The 23,751-nt window shown below is 40.6% G+C and overlaps 1 protein-coding gene across 2 annotated transcripts in view; it reads left to right on the top strand.

Annotated features, from left to right (window-relative positions):
- Rnf128 (ring finger protein 128) overlaps positions 1-23,751 on the top strand; it is a 107,222-nt gene that overhangs the window by 25,593 nt on the left and 57,878 nt on the right. Inside the window, exon 1 of one of the 2 annotated variants that reach the window (XM_057760574.1) lies at positions 19,461-20,136. The exons of the other annotated variant lie outside the window; for it this stretch is intronic. Within the exon in view, the coding sequence (XP_057616557.1) occupies positions 19,662-20,136 (475 nt within the window). The 5' untranslated portion in view covers positions 19,461-19,661. Of the gene's footprint in view, positions 1-19,460; positions 20,137-23,751 lie in introns of those variants that run through there. 2 annotated transcript variants of the gene reach the window in all.

The following is a 23,751-nucleotide window of genomic DNA, read 5'->3' as shown; positions in this document are numbered from 1 at the left end:
GAACAAGCTTAAAGAGATCCACAAAGCTACTGGACATTGTGTAAAACCTATGTGGGGTTCATTTACTCTGAGCATAAGTCTCATCAAATGTTCAGAGGTAATTTTGTTTTCAATATAGTTAAGAACAGCCATAGCAGAAGTACAAGTTACCTGTTTGGGTTCTGCTTTCCCCAAGAACAAGGTTCAAACTAGAAACGTAGTAATTTTCATTGTTTTGTATTTGCTCTGTGATAGGAAAGCATTCAAGCTCCTCACCTAAAAATAACGATAGTAATACCTGAAATTAAGTTCAGATAAGATGCTTTGGTGGCAGCATGCACCACCACCTTTGTTTTTTGAGAGAATTGCAGATTCCTGTGCAATTTTCAGAAGTAGAGAGGTCCTGTGTCCTTCTCACCTAAGTTCTCCCTTGCATAACTCGAATGCAGTGTCCTAAGCAGGAAATTGGCAGGGACACGATCAATGCACCTTACTTCGATTTCACTAGTTTTACATGCACTCATTTGGATGGACCACGAAATGTTATCAGATATGGAGGTTCATGTGATCGCCAGCACAGACGAGATACAGGGCAATCTCATTGTCACAAGGCTTCCTTGTGTAATACTTTTCTAGCCGCATGTCCTTCTACTTCACAACCACTAACAGTGGGGAAACCACTTCTAGTGGTGTCTGAGTAAATGCATTGTTTTCCATTAGTATGCCCTTATCATTTCAAAGATATATAGAAAAAGAGAATGGTGGCACACACCTGTAACCCCAACGCTCTGGAGGCTGGGGTAGGAGGATCACTTCTTAAAGGCCACCCTGCCTCACAAATGAAGTTGTATAGACAGAACCGTAGTATGTAACCTTTAGGGACCGCTTTTTTGGCACTTAAAACAGCTATCTGGAGATTCATCCAGATTGCTGTATATAATTAACAGACCCTTCCTTTTTTCATTGCTGAATGACACTCCATAGTATCATGATTTGCTTTACCATTTTACTTTTTGTAAGATAACTAAGCTGTTTCCAGAATTGGGCGATTGTGTATAAGAAACTGTTAAATACGAGGGAAAGACAAGAAAGTACAGTGGAGGAATACGAACAAAGAACAGTGCTGCACATATAGAAAATATGAATAAAATAAGAAATGAAATTTTATGGATGTTTTTGCTAACATGAGTCATGTATCTGAGATGAAGGTCCAAGACGAAAACTGATGAGTCATAGGTTCGTGTCCCGATGAGTTTAATAAGAAAGTCGACTAACTCTTACACTAGATGCGCCACTTTACACTCCCAACGCAAATGTTGGTGTCTTCCAGTCTCAGTGCATCCTCACCATTAATTGTTGGTACTACTTTTCTGTTGTTGTTATTTATCTTGTCTCAAATTAAGGGGTTTAACAATATTTTGTTTTATGTGTATGTGTGGTGTCTGTGTGTGTGGATGAGCACCACGTGTGAGCATGAGCCCCATGGAGGTCAGAAGGGATTGTTGGATCCCTTTGAACTAGAGTTAGAGGCACTTGTGAGCTGCCATGTGAGTACTGGGGACCACACTTAGGTCTTCTGAGGGAGCAGCAAGAGCGATAACCTGCTGAGTCATCTCTGCAGCCCCACATTGTGGTTTTGCTTGGCATTTTCCTACTGGCTAACGATATTGGACAGCTTTCCATGTGCTCATTGGACATCAGCACGTTCTCCTTGGTGAAATACCTGTTCAAGAGTAATCTGAGGCCGGGCGGTGGTGGCGCACGCCTTTAATCCCAGCACTTGGGAGGCAGAGGCAGGCAGATCTCTGTGAGTTCGAGACCAGCCTGGTCTACAAGAGCTAGTTCCAGGACAGGCTCCAAAACCACAGAGAAACCCTGTCTCAAAAAAGCAAAAAAAAAAAAAAAAAAAAAAGAGTAATCTGAAAAGGCATCCAAAACAGGAATGGATTCTTGGTATGTAAGGGATTTGGGTTATATCTATGGAGAACGTGTTCTTACTAAGGAAAGGAATGCTGTTCAACTGGGATTTCTACACTGAGATGTTGACTCTTACCCCAGTGAAGATGTTTCTACAGAGGACTAAGAAAGCAGAGTTCAGGAACAACGCTTGGTCTTCTGATAGCGTGATGGGAAAGATACCTGAGAACACAATGAATGCAGAGAACTAACTTTGGGCAACTGTTGAATTCTCTCCTTCTACAGATACATTTTCTAGCGTGTGCCTGTAGGACAGTGAGATATTAGTAGGGGGACTTGTTGCATGCATCTTTGTATCATCCCCAGAAACTACCGTGGGACTTTGCAGACATTGGAAGCTTTCAAGAAAAGTAGCGAGGATGTACCGCTGAGTAGTACTCTAATATGTATATATTCCACACTTTCTTCATCCATTCCTCCATTGAAGGGCATCTAGGTTGTTTCCAGGTTTTGGCTATTACAAACAATGCTGCTATGAACATAGTTGAAGAGATACTTTTGTCATTTGATGGGGCATCTCTTGGGTATATTCCCAATAGAGGTATTACTGGATCTTGGGGTAGGTTGATCCCAAATTTCCTGAGAAATCGCCACACTGATTTCCAAAGTGGTTGCACAAGTTTGCATTCCCACCAGCAATGAATGAGTGTGCCCCTTTCTCCACAACCTCTCCAGCAAAGGCTATCATTGGTGTTTTTGATTTTAGCCATTCTGACAGGTGTAAGATGGTATCTCAAAGTTGTTTTAATTTGCATTTCCCTTATCGCTAAGGAGGTTGAGCATGACTTTAAGTGTCTTTTGGCCATTTGAATTTCTTCTGTTGAGAATTCTCTGTTCAGTTCAGTGCCCCATTTTTTATTGGGTTCATTAGCATTTTAAAGTCTAGTTTCTTGAGTTCTTTATATATTTTGGAGATCAGACCTTTGTCTGTTGCAGGGTTGGTGAAGATCTTCTCCCAGTCAGTGGGTTGCCTTTTTGTCTTAGTGACAGTGTCCTTTGCTTTACAGAAGCTACTCAGTTTCAGGAGGTCCCATTTATTCAATGTTGTCCTTAATGTCTGTGCTGCTGGGGATAAACGAAGGAAGTGATCTCCTGTACCCATATGTTGTAGAGTACTTCCCACTTTTTCTTCTATCAGGTTCAGTGTGTTCAGACTAATATTGAGGTCTTTAATCCATTTGGACTTGAGTTTTGTGCATGGTGATAGATATGGATCTATTTTCATTCTTCTACACGTTGACAACCAGTTCTGCCAGCACCATTTGTTGAAGATGCTCTCTTTTTTCCATTGAATACTTTTAGCTCCTTTATCAAAAATTAGGTGTTCATATGTTTGTGGGTTAAAATCAGGGTCTTCTACTCGGTTCCATTGATCGACTTCTCTGTTTTTATGCCAATACCAAGCTGTTTTCAATACTGAGGCTCTAATGAAAGAAATACATCAACATTCTGTTGGGAGTGCAAATGAAAGGGAAGTTGTATGCTGTGGCTCTCTATATATGCACATATATACTACATACACTGTAAACTACATACACATATGCATATATATGTGTGTGTGTGTGTGTGTGTGTAGTTTGTCACATTTTTCAACATTCAGCGCTGTACTCTCCCCAGCATAGAGAGACTACCTCAGCTCAGGTAGGATGGCTGAATTCCTTAGATTCAACAAAGCCCTAACCTCCCCTTTCCTCATCTTACCTCCCACCATAACAGTGGTTCTCAGTCTGTGGGTCGCAACCCCTTTGTCAAACTCCAAAAATACCTACATTGTGATTCATAACAGTAGCAAAATTACAGCTGCGACGTAGCAATGATAGAATGTTCTGGTTGGGGTCAGCACAGCATGTGCAACTGTACTAAAGGGTCACAGCATTAGGAAGGGAGAGAACCAGAACCGGGGTCCTATGCTTTCTCCTGCACTCTAGCGGGAACTCTGAGCTTTTGTTCCTGTTGTACGTTTTACTAAAATCCCCCCTCTTCCCTTGCAGTTTGTGCCTCTGAAAACATTGCCAGCCCCTACGGCCCTGCTCAAATGCTACTTTCTCCACGAAATATCCCTTAATTCCTTGAGTCAGAAGCAAGCATTCCTGCATCTATACTCAAGTAGGACTTTGTACTCCCTCACAGCGCTCATCTCTCTGACCATTCTTTTGTTTAAATGCCATGCCAACGCAAAAAAACCACAAACCAGTCCCAAATGCAAAAAAAAATGCATTTTGCTAAGTGAAAGAAGTCAGACACACAAAAGACTGAATGATTCCATTTATATGACATTCTAGAAAAGACAAAACTATAGGGAAAGAAAATCGAATAGTGGCTGCCAGTAATTAGGAGTAGGAGGAGGGGTGGACTCTAAAGGCATAGCACAAGGGAATTGGAGGAGGGAAGAAATTGCTTTAGATCTTGATTGTGGTCCCCATTAAGTGTCTGTGTACGTTTGTCAAAAGTTATGGAACTTAAGAGTGTGTTTCATTTTAAGGAAACTATATTTTAACAGCAACAATGGAAGGCTCAAAGCAATTAAACAGCGAACTAAGGAAAGCATCATTTAGTTGCTGCTATTCATTTCTTTATCTGTCATACATATTCTGATACACTGGATACAACCTAGAGACACATGGCCTCCTTCTCAAAGAACCATTGTTAGTATTCAGGCATCCGTTCTAGCCTGACCTTGGGGAATATGTCCTCAGCTGTAGCCACTAAGAACACTTTCTGTGCACATTCACTATACTCCCCTTTAAAGGGCCCTGCCCGCCTCCCATCTCTCCCTCTATCTCTGTATGTCTCTCTCTCCCCCTCTCTTTTCTCTTCTCTTCTGTCACTCTTGTGCCCAGAGGCCTGTCTCTCCTCTCCCCTCCCCGCTTTTCCCATTCACTTTCCCCCCCCAATAAAAACCCCTCAGCTGAATTCTGTCATATAACAGCTCTCTCTTGCACACCGTTTTGTTTTTATTTTTAATTACAGCATTGATTCCCTGACCAGGAATCGAACCTAGGCCGCAGCAGTGTGAGTGCTGAATCCTAACTACTAAACCAACGTAGTAATTAAAAACAAACAAACAAAAAAAAGCTTGTTTTTTGCTTGCTCCAGGCGACCTAGCAGGACTTGTAGTGAGAAAATTCTGTTGAAGAGAAAGCTAAATGACCAAAAGTCATATAATTCCACTCTCCTCTCCAGGATACTACTCTGAAGCCAGTATCTATTGCCTCTGCCTTCAAAGTTGAAATTTCCTGTTACATGTCACGGGTATGGTCTCTTGAAAGCGTTGATATAAATTAGCCTGCTTCCTAGAACGTGTGTATTGCAAAGTTTTCATTCTGTCTTGAATCTAACCCAATAAAAGGCCTGCAGTGAGAGGAGCAAAGAGCTGTGTCCAAAACACTATGCATGGCCCAAACGTGTGAAGTATTCAGTTGTCATCAAAGAAAATAAGATGTTTAATGATGGTAAACTTAAAGAGACACTTCTTCAAACAAAAACAGCTCCATGCTTTCAATTTCTGCCTTTTTTTCCTCCCTATGTAAAGCAAACATTGCTGAGCCACTTCACTGCCTCTGGTTAAAAGGCTCCGTGTGGCTCCAGAGTTGACAGCGTACAGAATATTAAGCAGTGGCTGGTTCCTGGGTTTGAATTAATCTGCTGTAAAGATCCTAAAATATTGTGATTCTTCCTATTAGCACTCAAGGCTGCACAGAGATGGTAGTTCAAAACACACACCCATCCAAATAATCGGGGGAAAGAGGATCTTATGGATGCCAGGGTGAGCGGTGCTTCAGTCCATCTGGGTGTGTTTTCCTTATGATGTTCCTGTTTCGAATTTTCCCTGTTAGTGAAATATAGGAAAGGCCCCGTATTTTACAGGAAAATTCCTAAATTCTACCCTGCCTACTTTGCGGTGAGATCAAAACTGAAACACTTGTGAGGCCAGAGTTCTGCAACCCTTTGGTTGAAAGTTTGCTTGTCCCTTGCCACTTTTCCTGGTACCAGCAGAACTGTAGCATTTGTTTCATTTGGAGACGACAGAACTTAATTACTGTGTGACTCGTGAGTGGCACGCTAGTCAATGGCAGTCGTCTCGTCTGTGTTCTTGCACCTGGTCACTTATTGCCAGATACTTGTTTACTCCGGGTTATTGATCAATTCGGAGCCCTGGGCAGCTGCAGCTAATCCTAATGCATATAGTTGGCAGCTGTGAAGTTGTGACTTTGCCCCTTGCAATACGAATTTGCCTTTGCCCACACCCACAGAGACTTTAGCTTCTAAAGGTCAAGTTTTAGCTTTAGTGGGTGATTGTCATCACATGCTGTGTGAACACAGAAAGATGTTAGTTTTTGAAGTTTCTATTTTCCCCCAATATGGCTATGCATTTAAGGTTTTGTTTCATTTTATTTTCACATTTCTTAAAATATTCTTACATGCCTATAATGTCTTTGGACCAGTATAACTCTCAATTATATCCTAAATACATATTCAACTTCCAATATTTCCCCATACCCTCATTCTTTCCTCCTAAACATTATGTGCTTGCTCTCTCTTAATAACCTTTGTCTCCGTGTGTTTATGTTGTTATGACTTATGACTCCATAATGACTGCCTATACGTGCACAGATGTGGGATCATCACTGAAGCATGCTCCCCTAAAGAAAAATGACTTTTAGAATCTTTCCACGCCATCTTCTATGATGTTCCCTTAGCTTTAGATGTAGGGTTTTGCTGTAGATGTATTGGCTGGGGATAGACACTCCACAGTCAGTTCTTCTCTGCATTTTGACCATTTTTGGACTTCTCTGATAGTCTCTATCTGCTGAAGAAAAAAGAACTTTTTTGATGAAAGAGGAGAGCTAAGGTTATCTGTGGGTATTTATAATACAGTTGGAAATTATACTGGTTTAGGAATGTAGCAATAGTAGGTTCTCCATTAGGATTCATGGCCTCAATTGACACATGTAACTGGTTAGGGTTACAATAACAGGCATGAATCCCCTCTCACCGAGTGGGTCTTAAGTCCAATTAGATCGTTGTTGGTTACCCCCAAGATGTACATACCACTATTGCCCCTTTGAGAATATCTTGCTGTGCAGGTCATTGCTATGGTTTATAGACTTTACAACTGGGTAGGACTTTCAATTACTTCTCTCCCATGGCAACTTACATAGCAACTTCAGATACTCTGAGGCTTAGTTCTAGGGTAAAAGGTTTCCAGGTCAGTTCCAGCTTGATTCCTCCAAGTCCTGTGTCTGAAATATGTGGGTCTTCAGTAAGGAACTGAAGTTGTACTATCTTGCAGTAGAACTTGAATGTCTTACCTACCTTCTTCTCACTGCAAGATAGTGTCTTTTATACACAATAGGGAGCTGCACTCATAAAATCTTAACAGTATGATCACCTAAACAAGAACCGCATAATAGTTGACATACAAATGTAGATGACAGAAATTTCACAAGGCCCCATATCCAGGTAAAGTTCTACAGGCAATAATTAATGACTACTAGGAGCGGGAGATTCAGCCTTACCCAAGGACAAGCCTCCTTATAGGCTATCACCAAATGCTTATTCTACATACAAGCAACACTACATGGAATCAGCAGATTCTTTTAATGTATAATAATAATAATTAAAAATAGTAATAATAAAAGTCATGAAGTGGGGTGAAAATGGAAGGAGTTGGAGATGGATCAATTGTCAATAGCTCCTCTGATACGGATGGGACTTCGTGGGCCCCTCACCATCCATGCTGGGGTTTAGGCTGGCTTGATCTTGTACAAGTCTTGTGTATACAGTCCCAGCTCCTTTGAGTTTGTGTGTGTAGCTGTGCTGTCATGTCCAGCAAATACTGTTTTTCTATAGACACCTACTCCCTGTGGCTCTTAAAGTTTTTCTGCCCTCTCTTCAATGATGACCCCTGAAACTTGAGGGAGCATTTTACTTTTGGTAAATAATAACTATATAGATTTATGGAGTACTACAAGATGTTTGTTTCAATACCTATAGATTATAAAATAATCAAATTATGCTAGTCACCATACAGATTCTGTCATGGTTATCACATTTTTATGATGAGAATATTTGAAATCTATACCTTTACCTATTTTGAAAGGTATGATACACATTTCACTAGAAACTATTCGCCTTAACTGCAGCTTTGTACCTTGTACAAACATCTTCCTTGCCCTTTCCACACCAGTTTAACCCCAGCTTCTCATAGTCATCATCATACTCCTCTCTACTTCTATCACCTTGGCTTTTTGGATTTGAATTATTAGTCGGATCATTCAGTAATTGTCCCTTTATGTTGACTGTATTTCAATTACCATAATGACTCCTAGGCTTATTTGTGTAGTTCAAATGATAGAATCATCTATTTATTTTAAAGGATGGATAATATTTCTTAGTGTGTGTGGGCCCATTTTCTTTATCCAACCATCCACTGATAGCTGCTTCAGTGGTTTCCGTATTTCACTTATCATGGGGAGTGCTGCAATGAACATGGGAGTGTAGCCATCCTTTCAACATGTATTTCATGCTCTTTGGCTATATGCCCAGTAATAAAATTTCTGGATCTTAATGTAGTTCTATTTTTAGGTTTTGGGGGCACTTCCATTCTGCTTTGCATACTGCAGCACTGATTTACATCCCTCCCAACAGTGTGCATAGATTCTCTTTCTCAGCAACTTTGCCTACATTTGTCATTTACAGTTTTCATAGTAGTCAGTCTAACAGGAATGAAATGTAGTTTCTGATTTGCAATTCTCTACTGATTAGAGGTTTTGAGCATTTCCTGTTTGTGTTCTTTTTAAGAAATATCTGTTCACTTCTATTACTGGGTAATTTATTTTCTTGTTGAATTCTCTTCATATTTTGAATATTAGCCCCTGATTCAAGTTATGACTTTCAAATATTTTATTCCACTCTTTATCACAAGCAAGCTTACTCCAAAACTCATCCCCCCTTTTTTTTTTTTTTTTTTTTTTTGGTTTTTTGAGACAGGGTTTCTCTGTGGTTTTGGAGCCTGTCCTGGAACTAGCTCTTGTAGACCAGGCTGGTCTCGAACTCACAGAGATCCACCTGTCTCTGCCTCCCGAGTGCTGGGATTAAAGGCGTGCGCCACCACCGCCCGGCCCCTCATCCCCTTTTTTTGAGACAGTGTCTCACATATCCCAGACTGACCTCGAACTGACTATGTAGCCAAGGATGACTTTGAACTCCTGAACTTCTTGTCACAACCTCCAACAAGTTGAACTTGCAAGTGCAAACTGAGCTTCATCTCTAGCCCTTCCGCTTTGTTCTTTTTGCTAAAATCTGCTTTGATCATTTGAGAGTCTTTGTACTTCCATACAAATGTTAGAGTTGTTCTTTTTATTTTGTTTTTTTTTCTAGTTCTGTGACTAATGGCTATGGAATTTTTATAGAGGAAACACTAGATTTTATTTGTAGACCAATTTCAGCACTGCAGATATTTTAACTATTAATTCTTTCTTTTCATGAACTCAGAGTGCCTTTCCATTTATGTACACTGTCTCCTTGTTCTCTTATCCCAGTTTTATATCTTTTGCTGTCAAGATATGCGGCCTCTTTGGCTAAAATCCCTCCTCTTCTACTTTTTCTTGAGGTAATTATAAGTAGGAAAAAGTTCTCAATATCTTTTTTAGAGAGTGTTTTGATAAATCTGATTGTTTTCAGTTGATTTTCTACCCTGTAACCTTACTGAATATGTTTATCAGTCTCAACAATTGTTTCCTGGTAGATTTGTGGTTTTATGTATATAACAAGTTGTAAAAAAGAGGCCAATGCAAAAGTTCAAATTAGCTTATAGCTCCCCCATAGCTCCTAGTGGTCATTGCTACCAAACCATTAATAAGGATTCATTTCCTTTCAATAATATCTGATTACTTGTTTCTGTTTTTAGAGCCCTCTAAGTTCTCTCACATATAAGAGTTTTTATAATATAACAATTTTCTTGAGTCAAAGAAAATAGCTCATTTATCATAGAACCTCCTATCATGTTATCATGTTTACTTCTTCCTTCATTACCATTTGAATGGCTTTTGCTTGGTCAGGACTTTTACTGCTATGTTGAGCAGAAGTAATAAGGATGAGTGAGCATTTTTGACTTGTTCCTGATCTTAGAGGACAAGCTTCCAACTTTTCACTACTCAGGGTGAAGTTAACTGAGAGCTTGTTATCTATTGAGTATTGTTTCTAAAGAATGATTTTGTGGTCCCAGCGATTAAACTCAGGAGCTCTACTTCTAAACCTGGATGCTGATACATGAATTGCTTTTTTAGAATCATTGGTTTTTGTAGGAAACAGCAAATGTTGTTAAAACTGAAAAAAAAATCCAGTTCTGTTTGTAGGTTAAAGGATGTATTGTCCAGGTGCATCCTTTAACTTGTGCCTAACTTACTGAATTAGTACCTGGTCCATATTTACCTCTCTATATACCCTTCAATGGATATCTCTTCTATTATGTGTCTTACACAGTGATAATACCATAGATAATTGTTTAGTTGTAGAGGCATATGCCACACAATGACATTTTGGTCAATGATAGAGCACATGTATGATGGTTGTCCCATAGTTTAAAACGGAGCTGAAAAACCCCTGTCATCTAATGGATGCATAGCTGAAGAAGAGGAAAAGGAAGTATGGAAGGGGGGAAGAAAAAGAAAACCTGATTAAAAAATAGCAGAAAATGTTGCAGATATATTATAACTCCTTTAAAAGTTTGAAAACATATGAACTCAAATGGCTAACAGGCTGTATTTATGTATTTATGAATATATATGCATCTACAGATACATATATGCATGCAATAAGAATTAATGACAAAAGAAGCCATGGATTTGAAGGCAACCAATGCAAGAAGGAGTATGTGGGAGAGTTTGAAGTTAGGAAAGGGAAGGTAAAAATAATGTAATTAGATTATCAAATGTAAAAATGTAAAAGAAACAATTTTTAAAAATAGAAGTGTTTGTGAAGTATTATTCTCTTTAAGGCAATTCTATGATTTAAAAAAAAATAAAACAAACAAACAAAAAGTCAACCTGGACATATTTCTGGGATAAAGAGTAACACACTCAAGAAAATACATTCTTTCTCCAGGAAGAAAGCCAGAAAATCTTGTTATCAGAGAGGTTGACAGTCCCATTCCTGTTACTGCCCTGAAGACTTTTCAGTGGGGCCAGACAGGGAAGTGGGAGATAGGGATTTTGATGACCCTGACCTTCCTTCTGTAAGCCTAGAATAGTGTGTGCATTTGTGTCTTTATTTCCAACAAAAGGAGTTTTAAAAGTGGAAATAATAATATAATAACAAGTGGAAAGGCATACATACAAAATAAAGATATATAAAAAGAATACTATTCACAGTGGCAGTATATGCATGACATCTTGGAACTTGGGAGGCTAAGGCAGGGGCGCTGAAGCACATTAGAGAGTGGCCTGAGTTACACAGGGAGTTCCGTGCCAGGCTCTCCAACATAGCAAGAGTTCATTTCCAAGAAGGAAAGAAGAGAGAGATAGAGAGAAGAAAAAAGGAAAGAAGGGCCATGGTAAAATGTGTTTGTGTTTTAATTATTGCAAAAAAATTAAAATATGAATGTTAATAAAGAAAAAGATGAAACAAACAGGATTATTTAGTTATTAAACAAACAGTGCACACACACACACACACACACACATATATATATATATTTGTTACAAAGGAAAAATGGGGAGCAAAATCTCTCTGTCCTCTTAAAGGCTTCTTTGCTGGTGAGCATTTTCCCAAGAACAAATAGTCTTTTATATGAATGCTCTCCAAATGCTCCTGAGCAAAGTGTCCAGCATCTGGATACCAACAATACAGTCTCTGACTGCATACTGCAGGTTTTCTATCCTGAATTTGTGATCTGCCCTCGAAGTCCTTTAATTTCTCAGAACAGAAGGCTCTTTGGGAGAAATAATGGAGGTGGCAGAACAACACTAGACCAATCTAGTAGAAGACTAAGTCACTATTGAAGGAAGAAAAATACTTTTATAAACTTAGTGTAGCCTAAGCATACAGTGTTTATAAAGCCTTTAGTTATGTAAGGTCACATCCTAGGCCTTGATAGTCACTCACTAGGTACTGGCTCACCCAAAGCAAAAATCATACCTGTAAGTTTCCTTCAGGGTAAGTGCTGTACATAGTTATACCATTTTAAAATACTTTATACAAAATTATCATGTCCCTAGGTGTTTTTCCGTGCACAGGTGTTTCTTACTCTTCTATAATGGCCCTCCACAAGCATTACAGTGATGTGCTATTCAGGTTTATAGCCTAGGAACAGTAAGCTGTATCATACGTGTGTAGTGGGCTACTCAATAAATGTTTGTGGAAGTATATGATGCGATGTTCCCAAAATGATGAACTATCCCAATTGTGCACTTGTTAGTATGTATTCCTAGAGTGAAGCTGAATTTAACTGTACTGTCAGATTTTTTAGATTATAATGTAATGGATTATTAATTGGTTCAAAACAACTCTATTCAGTTTATCATTGATATCCTTACCAAAAGGTTGAAAAAGAAGTAGGCTTTCTGGTGTTATATAACCAGTCAACCTCAAAGTTAAAAATAAGGGTAGGGGCCGGGCGGTGGTGGCGCACACCTTTAATCCCAGCACTTGGGAGGCAGAGGCAGGCGGATCTCTGTGAGTTCGAGACCAGCCTGGTCTACAAGAGCTAGTTCCAGGACAGGCTCCAAAACCACAGAGAAACCCTGTCTCGAAAAAAAAAAAAAAAAAAAAAAAAAAATAAGGGTAGGGATCGGCATGAGTTCTATGGATCGAGATTACAAAGTGGCATATTGAGACTTGATGACTGGTCTGGAGATAAACTTCAAATATATGGTCATTTTGTAGCATAACCTACTTAGAAATTCTTTCTTTCCCTTTTTCCCTAAGATTTTTTAAAAATTCTTTTAATAAAGCACACACATACACATCTTGAGGTCACAGATTTAATTCCTTTAGAATCTTCATTTCTCTAGAAACTTGAAAAAGAAAGCTCTGTAGGGCTTCCCAAGTAGTCTCGTCAGATAGTACAGTGAAGAAGAAAGACCACACATCTCCATGCTTTCGTTCGGGAAGCAACGAAACTCCTCAGCAATCGCGATCCTCTTAACTACTGCCCTAAATTCACTATATGTAATTTGATTCCCTGATGAAAATCAAGCAGAAGCGATTAGCTGATGTTCTCTGTGCTATCCTCCAACAAAATATTCTTGCTGTGCACATTTTCCTCACCAAGTGTGAAACACTCCTTATAAGTGTGTGTTGAGATACTCATTTCTACACATACATGTAGAGCTTGTACAGCCAAGAAAGTAGACATTCATAAATAATATGAAGCATTTGATGATTAGACACATTCTCACAGTCCCCATTGTCTTGGGGTTTCTGGGGCTTCTCAGTGGTACATCAAGGCCCTTTGGTGAATTTGTTCTTAGCATCCTATGCTGTTACTGGAGAATCTGCTCTTTTCACTTTGTAATGGTATCATGGCTATATATACAGAGCGGTAGTGCATCAGAGGAAAACAGAGAATTGGGAGCCAGGAAAACTCTCATGAGAATTCCAACAGCAAGATACTCCATCATTTTTACAACTCATGGGCTTCATCTGAATTACAATGGGAATTTTATTAGTACTGTCTGTTGTAAAAAAAAAATGTTTAAAAAAGCCTGAGGATATAATTAATTCTTGCAAAGTGCCTGGTACATAGTAGGTTCTCAGTAAATAGAAAGCCTTCTGTGCTTTTGTTTTTTTCCGCGTAGTGATATATAAGGTGGAAAGAGGAAAAAAAATGGGAAGAGTGTGGTTTTATACCTGGACTTGGAGTCAAATTCCAACTCTACCATTGATAACCATGGGTGATATCATCAAGTGCTTAGACCTGGACCTGTTTCTTCTTTTGTGAAGATACAGTATATTATCCCTATAAAGCTATCTGGACCATAGAAGGTTCTCATTTAACTATTAACAATGGACAGAAGGAGGCTGTCCTTAGTTTTACGTGCAGCATACCACTATTGCTAAGCCCCTCCCTGAAGTTTTATCCTTTCTTTGGCTTTAGGCCAGTGTGGGCTAACTGAGTCACGCTTGCATTTGCAAGTGATGATATGCTATCTGGAAAGATGAAGTAGCCTTATGTGTTGGCATTTTGTTTCCCTTTGTTCAGCTCTTCTTTCTACACCCCCACCATTTTCATCGTCCTACCCATATAGCAGCTGTCAGGCCTCTCTGTGGAGCCCAGACACCACGCATGTTCTCCAGCCGTAGACCTCCACCATCGCTGATATGGAAGACACTAGTTATTCCAGGCTGTGTTTTGTCATTTATTTAATGATAAGAGGTCAGATGCAATGCCTCATCTTTTTGCAAATGTATTTTAGGCTGCACACTATCGTTCATCTCGACGCCTTTGCAGATAGTCCCTGTGATAGGAAACGTAATCTGCCACATTGGCGCCACACCGTTGCTCCTGCAGGATGCTGTTCTGCTTTATCAGTTCATCATCAGATAGCGCCTGCTCAGGGCTGTTTCATCTGCTGCTGTTGATAGAAACGTTTGGCAGGGTTCATCTTCGTAGAATTTGAATAATACAAAAAGGCTCTTGGCTCTCGACTATTATTCCCTCCCTCAATGGTGACAGTGCTTGAAATGCAAATGAGAAACATTCCTTAAACTTTCTTTAGCATAAAAAAAGTTACAGTGTGCATGCCACTCTACCGAGGAATGGTGTGAGTCATTATCATCTATTAATACTTAGAGTCAGAACAGCATTGGAATTCTGCTTCTGTTTAACTGCTTTAGGCCTGCTGCGAATTCTGAGCCTGTTTCCTGCTCTATTAAAAAAAAAGATTGGGATAATAATAGATGGAGATAAGTATGTAAAACACCTGGTAAATATTCAAAGAACAGTAGTCGAGTAAGTGTTATTAGCCTTAAGGAAAGTAGCAATCTGAGAGAATATTTTTAGGATTAATCAACTCAATTGTCAGGAATCGGGTGGGGTCTGGTCCAGGGCCATTTGGGAGAGCAAAGGCCCTAGATGAATAGGGATATGGCCAAGGATACTATGGAGACACTGAGGACCCCGAATCCTAAGAAAAGAGTGGGGAAGGGGGAGGTAGAGAATTGAGCTACATTAATGGGAATGGGAACTTTCCAACAGAAAACAGGTAGTCTTCCTCAGCAGGTGATGCTCTGTGAAGGAGTGAGAGCTGATGCCACGAGTACTGAGGCAGAAATGGATGCTAGCATTTCTAGCCAGGATCCTGACAGGGGTGATGCTCCTCATCAGCAGCAGACATAACGCTTAGTAGTAGGAAACTGTTGTAGTGTGAAAATATTCCACAGGAAGACATGGGGATAAGGTAGGGACAGTCAGCAAGTTACTCATCATGGAAAGACGTTTGACGCAATTAGGTTCGGCAATCTGGTTCTCAGCTTTGAAAGCTTTGAAATTTAACTGGTAGTATAACCAGAGTCTGGGCTCCTGGGGACTGACTCACAGTTAACCAAATTCACAGGAGACCAATATGCAAGTCAGAATGCCAATTGATTAATTTATAATGAGAAGGGTAACTTCCAAATGGACCTGATACTAGTGTTTGCTGATGAGTGCATTATCTCCCTGTAGGCATATTTACAGGAGAAGCTAAATGATAATAAGAAGGTTGCTTGGTGAGTATGGATTCAGAGCAAGGGGATGCTTAATGGTTCACGTCATCAAGCCGCGGTAGCCTGATGTCTGCATTTCATAACTGAGTTAGACCTCCAAAAGAAATCTGATGACAGTAGCCTCCTAACTAGTCTGATACCAGTCTTGTCTTCATAACAATCGGGGTGAATTTTTAAACTAAGATCTGTTATATTATTCTTATGTTCCACTAGCTTCAATATAAATCCACAATTTAGGGGATGGCTTAAAGGGTTCAATGGTTAAGAGCACTGGCTGCTCTTTCAGAGGACCTGGGTTCAATTCCCAGCACCCTTGTGGCAGCTCACAACTGTCTGTAACTCCAGTTCCAAAGGATCTAAGACCATTTTCTAACCTTCATTAGCACCAGGCTATGATACACATACATACATGCAGGCAAAACAAACATTCACATTAAAAAAAAAATTAAAATTCACAATTTAAACTCATTAATTACAAAAAGTATAAAAAAATACACAGACAAGAAAAATAATTTAACACCTATATGCCCATGATTTAGCAACAGTTTGTCAAATTTGCTTCGTGTGAGTTCATAGGGGATATGCACGCTGATTCTGCACATTTTAAACTTTTCATGTCTCATACACTTGACTAATTTCATTTTCCTTATCTCCCCTTTGGTAGCTTATATCTGAATGTTAGTCCCCTGATTCTTCTCTGCTATTCTCATATACAGATACTTGTGCCTGAATGTCATCTTCACCCTCTTTGTTTAAGGAACACCTAAGCTTTACTAGATCATACTGTTCATTATTACATATGATTATTATCTGCCTATCTCTCTGACTCGCCTGCTAAACCCTGATGCCATTTAGAGTAAGAATGTTCCCTTTATGCCTCTGCCTTCTCAGTTTCTTACATTTAGTAAGTGTTCAGTAATAAGAAAAGCCAATGACCTAGTACACCTTTCTACCTGGTTATATTACACACAGTTTGAAATTAACACATCTAAAGGGAACTTCTCTTTCTTATCAACTGTACACAGTTTAAGGTGTCTTCCTGTACTGCCTGACTGGATGCATCCAGTCTTTGGAAAGGAAGACCTCAACCCTATCCCTCCCCTCTGTACCATCCCTCAAAATGAGTGCTACGGATTTGGCCTTCACAATGAATCCCCATTCTGCCCACATCTCTTGTCTACTGTCCAGGCTACCCTCATTTCCCACTTGGAGTACTGCCAAAAGTCTACCTCAGCTCCCCGATACTACTTTTGTTCCTTCCAATCTATTATCTACAGAGAAGCCATAATGATCTCTAAATTGCAAATGTGATATTACTCTCTGTTTAAATCCTGATTATATTACTTTTTTGGATCCAATCCAGACACTTCCTAGCTTTACTCCAAATACTCTGAAGGTCTGGCCTTCAATTTTATCTTTTTTTTTTTATTATTACTTACTTTTTTCAGTGTTGGGGATGGACCCAGAACATCCCATATGTTAGTCAAGTTTTCTACCACTGAATTTCATTCTCAGACTTCCAATTTTCTCTCGTATGACCTTCCGTTTAATGCTCTACGTTTCAACCATTTTGCACTTAGAAGGCCTGCTGTAACTGCGGGTTTCCAGCACTTCTATTTCAGGTCACCATGCCTTCTCTTGCATTGCTCTTCGCCTAGAAAGACTAATTCTCATGAGCTCAGCACAGTTATATACTTTCCCTGATTTCCTAGTCTAGGTTAGGGAGCTTTTCTCTATTACCCACTATTGGCCTGTAGACCTTTATTATAGAGAGAGTATAATAGGCATACAATACTGAGCATATAATGATTGCTTATTATTCTTCATAGTTAATTTCATGAGCTTTTTAAAGCATAATTGATATTTTATTAGACTTAAATTGAATTCATAGCACATAATAGATGTGAGATAAATATTTAAATACTAATAAATGGAAAATATGAATTAATATCTCTCCATATTTAGTTTTGTAGATACTTTACAAAGTATCACCTTTCTTTTGAACACATTCTCTTCAAAGAACAATGCAGTTGATTTTCATTCAAGTAATATTACTTTATTATTTTTTGAGTGTTCGTTATCAACAAACTCAGATAATTTCTGGAATTATACTGTTTCATATAAATGATACTACTCTGCTTTTTGTTTGGCTATTTTAAATCTCAAATATTAGTAGCATTGCTATCTGGGGGAGTATTTTTCTATAGTTCCCATACTTACTCCAAGCAGCTCCTACAGTTCCTTTTAACACTCAAGGTTCATGTTTCCCAGAATACTCACTTGTATTTGAGATGGTGTTCAATAGAGGGTGGCAATTTTCCTCTAGGTTTCTCTGAGGCCCTAAGGACATCAAGAAGAGAATAAAGCCATGCTTAACCTTGGGAAATACTATAAAGTAAAACGCTGGGCTACAGATTTGGAGAAGAGAGGGTTTAGGAGTGATATGCTGGAATTAGACTGAACGAAGAAGATAGGTAGCTAAGCCTGAACTCGTAAACATCATTGTCTCTGATTATTATTGCAAGGCAACAACCTCAATATTATAGAGATCTTGGGCCCCTAAACTTGTCCAGTAATAATATTTAACATACTTTTCACGCACTGCTAAGCAGGGTCCTAAGTGATTTATATGAAGACTTTCAATCATTTGAACAATTCCATGAGGCCATCACTATTATTCACATTACAACTCATGGAGAAATTGAGACATAGAGAAGGAAATTCCAGAGGTTCAAAGTTATTAAGAAGATGGGCCTGGTAGCACATGTCTACTGTAATGTCAACTAGGCAAGAGGACTGCCCCAGCTTTGAATCTGGTCTCCTCTATTTAGTCCTAGGCTGGTCAGGGCTACATAGAGAGATCCTATCCAAATATCAAAATCATAAATTAATTCTTAACTGCCTGTCACCAGGTATATTAATTCAGCTTATTACCACGCACAATTTTTGAGAATCCACCCATAAGTGTAGTCATTGATAGTGTTGATAGAAATGTATGCGGAAACACGAATAAATCGTATCCAGAGAATTGTCCAGGTGGGTCAGCCTCATTCTACTTGGTGTCAAGAGAAGAAATGTAATCCAGTTAAGATCACAAATTATGCTGGAGTATCAGTTAGGTCAAACCTGCTTTGTGGAAGGTGAAAAAAAGGCTTGACTTGGAGCTGTGTGAAGACAGTGATTCTGTTTTGACTATCCAGACTGTTTGCAAGGGGCATCTGGTGCAGTGTGTTAGCCTGGGGTAATTGTGGAAAAGACACTCTCACACAGATAGTGCTTGCTGAGATCAGGTAAAGAGAAATGTACCATTTGTGGCCACTAAGAAAATAATTAAATAAAGGGAGTAATGAGGACGCCTTTTGCTTGTCCTTCCTGTAGAAACCTAGAAACAGCTAAGCCCAGCACTATCCACCTACTCAGAACTCGCACCCTTTGGACCTGCAGCTTTTCAGAAGTACTTTCCCATTCTTCTACCTAATAGCCCAAACTCCCCTTCAGGCGAATGAGAGGGAACGAGGCATTCCTGCCTTTCAAAGGGGACTCTTATCCGAATCAGAACTGAAAGCTCATAATTGGCGCATTCTCCAGCTTCTTGCCCTCACATTCTTTCCAAAGACGACCTGACACACCTGACTGCCCAACCTCAAGAGTCTCTCCAGTAATGCTTTCCCACCCTGTGACCCTTTTAAGAGGCGGATCCCGCAGTGTCCTTTCCTCTCCCTCTCTTTCTCTCCCTCCTCTCCCAGCCACCTCTACCCCCAGCCGGCTGGGCGGAGCTTCGCGCTAGCGTCCCAGAGCCCGACGCTTGCTCGGCAGTCGCGAGCAAGCATCTCTAGCGCTTGGGGGAGAGAGCTGTGTCTGCAGTAGCCCGGCCGCCACCGCTGCGTGCCCACCGGCAGCAGGCGACCTCGCTGGCCGGGACCGGCTGCTGGCCGCAGGCTCCCCACCGGGCTCACACTTAGCCCCGGGTCAGGGTCTCCCGCTGAGCGCGCACTATGGGGACCCAGGTCGGCAGCCTCAGCGGAGGTTGCGGAGCTGCCAGGCTGCTGGCTTGGGGCTTCCTTCTGGCTCTGAGTCCTCACGCACCCGCTTCCCGGGGTGCCGAAGCCGTGTGGACCGCGTACCTCAACGTGTCCTGGCGGGTTCCGCACACCGGAGTGAACCGCACGGTGTGGGAGCTGAGCGAGGAGGGCGTGTATGGCCAGGACTCGCCGCTGGAGCCCGTCTCCGGGGTCCTGGTACCGCCCGACGGGCCCGGGGCGCTCAACGCCTGTAACCCGCACACCAATTTCACCGTGCCCACGGTTTGGGGAAGTACGGTGCAAGTGTCTTGGTTGGCCCTCATCCAACGCGGCGGAGGTTGCACCTTCGCGGACAAGATCCATCTGGCTTCGGAAAGAGGGGCTTCTGGAGCCGTCATCTTTAACTTCCCTGGGACCCGCAATGAGGTCATCCCCATGTCTCACCCTGGTGAGTGCAGCTACTAATTTGCACCTCTTCAAACCTCTTCCTTTGACCAGTTTCCCCAGTTTCCCTCACTGCTCCCCTTGCCTCCCCCAATCCCCTGTGGGAAAGAAAGCGGCTGCCCTTTTTGCCCCTACTTAGTAGAGCAGGGTCCTCCTGAGATTCGCCAGGTGTGGGGGTTGGGTGCAAAAAAATTCCTTTAGAATTTAATTTGCCTCTGGTGGAAAAGGGTAAGACAAACGGGGGTGGGGGGGGCGACACCGAGGCTGGCACAGCTGGGGCTTTTGCGTCTTTTCCTGGTGTTTCACGAGGGTGCTTTGCCTAGGATTAAGGGTGTGGGAGGAGTGGACATTGGCTTTTAAACTATGAGGACAGAACATCGCCTGGGAATCTCTTTGCAGTATAAAAACGGATTTTTTTTTCCTGTCTCTGGTTTCTCTTCACGTTTCCTATGTATCAAGTACGAGATTATGTTACAGGACTCGGTTAACCTCCTTGTAATTTTTGTGGAAACTTTAGCTTTGGAGTTCTCTGCCCAGTGGTCTTGGATCCCGAGTACTTCTTGTTATCAGTGCTTTTGTTTGCCTCTTGACAAATCTGATTTAGGTTCTTGAGTTCCAAAGCAGGTGATTAGTGTCACTGAAAAAAAATAAAGGCCCAGACTTTGTAAAAGTAGTCCAGGTACTTCTGAAACGTGTGGGCATGGCGGGGTGACTCTTTTACTCCCTTCTAGAAATCCCCTTTTATGATTTGTGATCCCTAGGCCCCAAAGGACAAAGGAAAAAAAGAGCCAGGGTGAAAAAAAAGAAAGAAAAGACAAGTAACAACGTTTCCTGGCTGTTAAGAGCTGGGCCTAAAGTCAGACCTTGACTCAAATTTCTGCTCCAGCTCTTACTAGTCCTGTGACCTTGGACAACTTATCTTAACTCCAGTCTCTGTTCCCTCCTCAGTCAAACCAGGCACAACGATAGAAGCCGATTATCCACATGTTTGCCTCTAGGGTAAAATGAAATAAAACCTTCAAGCTTCTAAGACAGTGTTACTAAAGGTTAGCAGATAGGGAGAATTCTTTGGGAGTCCCTGAAGAAAGGAATTTAGTTATTGAACTGCATGAGAATTTGCGTTTTGCTTACGATAGTACCACTGGCCCTGCCTGGAGAGCACTTGCATGGAGTGGAGGTGGTGTAGAATTGGAAAGAGCACTGGACCGGAACTCAGGCGATCTGAGTTCCTCTAAGCCCCTTTGCTTGGCTCAGCTTTGTGACCTTGTGCAAGTTACGCGTGGAATGGTAGTATAGGTATAGGGGGTGGGCCCCGAGCTGGCAGAATGTGTCGAGCTACAGCTGAGATGAGAGAACACTATGGTCTGGATCAGCTCTGAAATGCTGCAGTTCTTAGATTTAGTATATTGATTAAGAGAGCAAACTGCATCCTTCCTAGATGATGATACATTGATTAGAATGCAATTGCCTTTTAAAGGCTACTAAAGTTGAATAATGAAGCTTAGGAAAATTTAAGTCTTTATTTGGCTATCAGATTTTATAAGGATTTGGCTTAGTCTTCTCCAAATGAGCTTTATTTGCATGAATGATTTCCAGTTGAATAATATGTTTTATTTTAAAGGGTTCCTTGTTAAACTCCTGTTAAGGATATTTATCTGGTAGTTTTAGGAGACAAGTTACCTTTTATTGAGCTCCTACTATGTGCTAGACTTTCCACATAGGGATTATTATTTATTGACAGGCCCCATGGTGTAGGAGGAAAAACAGACATTGTAATCAAGATTGGCAATCCAATTATGGATTCAATACACAAAAGCTTTGTGACCTTGGACAGATAATTTAACCTTACCAAGTCTTGATTTCCCCATCTATAAAATGGAGGTGATATTTGTGGAGATGCTTGCTAAGGATAATAGATAAGCCAGGTAGTAGATGACAAAGAGCCATAAATGTTAGTTGTATAATAGATTAGTGATAAGAGGAAGCAAACAGTGAATGCACAAATGTATGATTATTCAGGTACCAATGTGAAGACATGGATAGCCTGAAAATCTGATTAGGTCTATTGTGCTTCAGGAACTCAAATAAGAATAAAGAAAGTTACAAGTGTAATGTAAGATTCGGATACGTTGGAAGGTTTTTATTACCCAGATCGATGGGAGAACAGATACCCCTGTTATGCTAACTACCCTGACTATCCAAAAAGCTTTTGAGGCATAAAATGACATCTCTCTCTTAAACTTCTAGAGAAACTGCTTTGCAGCACAGGGAAAAGCCACTGTGCTCAGATTTGCTAGTGAGTATTTGGAGAGTACTATGCTATTTGCCCTTCTCTCTCCTGAGAACAAATCTAGGGCTTTCTTTTAAACATCTGGCTTAAAAAACGGCTTGTATCCTAGTGAGGGATAAGTAGGACTGAGGTTTCGGTTTTAAGTCCTTGTGGGTTACACAGGGGCCACCAAAAGTGGAAAAGCCATGGCTATCTCGTTTGTTTACAAACTCTGTCTTCACAGACTCTCACGGAGGCCACACTGGAATTATTTGCCCTTTGAATTTGTACAGAATATCTATGCTCTCCCCTGTCATAACCATAAAATGTTAAACATGCATTGCTTCAAGGAACTGAATGAAATAAATGATTTAAAACCATGGTTTTGGTTTTGGTTTTCTTGTTTGTTTTGGAGGCAAGATCTCACCCAGAGTGGCTTGCTACTCACCCTGTAACCCAATGAGTTCAGGCTGGTGTTGAAAACTCATGATCCTACTGCTTCAGCCACCTAAGTGGTGGGATTACAGGCCAGTGCCAGACCATTTATTTATTTATTTATTTATTTATTTATTTATTTACTCCACTCATTCACTTATTCATTCCTTCATTCATTTTAAGAAAACTTTTACAATATATGAGCAATCAATTAAGAAAATGAAGCTATATTTTAAATAGATTTCAAATTTTCATAAAAAGGTGATCTACTATTAGCTGGGCATGGTGGTACAGGCCTTTCATCCCAGAGGTCTGTGGATCTCTGATCTCTGATCTGAGTTCAAGGCCAGTCAGGGCTGTGTACAGAAAACCTGCCTCAAAAAACAAACAAACGGACAAACCCACCAAAGGTCTACTATCAACCCGTGCAATTTATGTTTGTATTCTATTTTGGTTACAAACTATAGAGAAAACCCCACTCATCCAGATACCGTCTTTGCAAAGGCTACATGTGAAGTGATAGCTTGCTGCGTAATGCCTGTGTATATATTTCAACTAAATCAATCCAGAAACCTAGATAAAAATTCAGAGGAGAATTTGATAGCAAAGTTTAATTATTCAGAGTCACTTCAAATATGAAAATCAGATGAGAGGCAGCCAAAATGTAGAGTAAGCCCTGAAGCCATCTAAAATGTAGATCGATTTTTCACACTGAAGTATGAGAAGCATGCTTTCTCTATGGCACGGCTTACTGTTCTTTCGCAGATCAAGCAGATGGGCCTAAGCCTTGCCTGCTGTCTAGTTGAGCACAGCCTACGGGTTGAAGTGATCTGTGTACTTGCTTGTACAATTTTCCTTGCGTCAATATGGGCAGGCATGGATTTATTGAAGGGCCCGTGCAGAGCTACAAGTAAC

The sequence above is a fragment of the Chionomys nivalis genome, chromosome X, assembly GCF_950005125.1.
Source record: "Chionomys nivalis chromosome X, mChiNiv1.1, whole genome shotgun sequence".
In the NCBI taxonomy this organism is placed as follows: domain Eukaryota; kingdom Metazoa; phylum Chordata; class Mammalia; order Rodentia; family Cricetidae; genus Chionomys; species Chionomys nivalis.
This window is presented reverse-complemented; position numbering and strand designations above follow the sequence as displayed.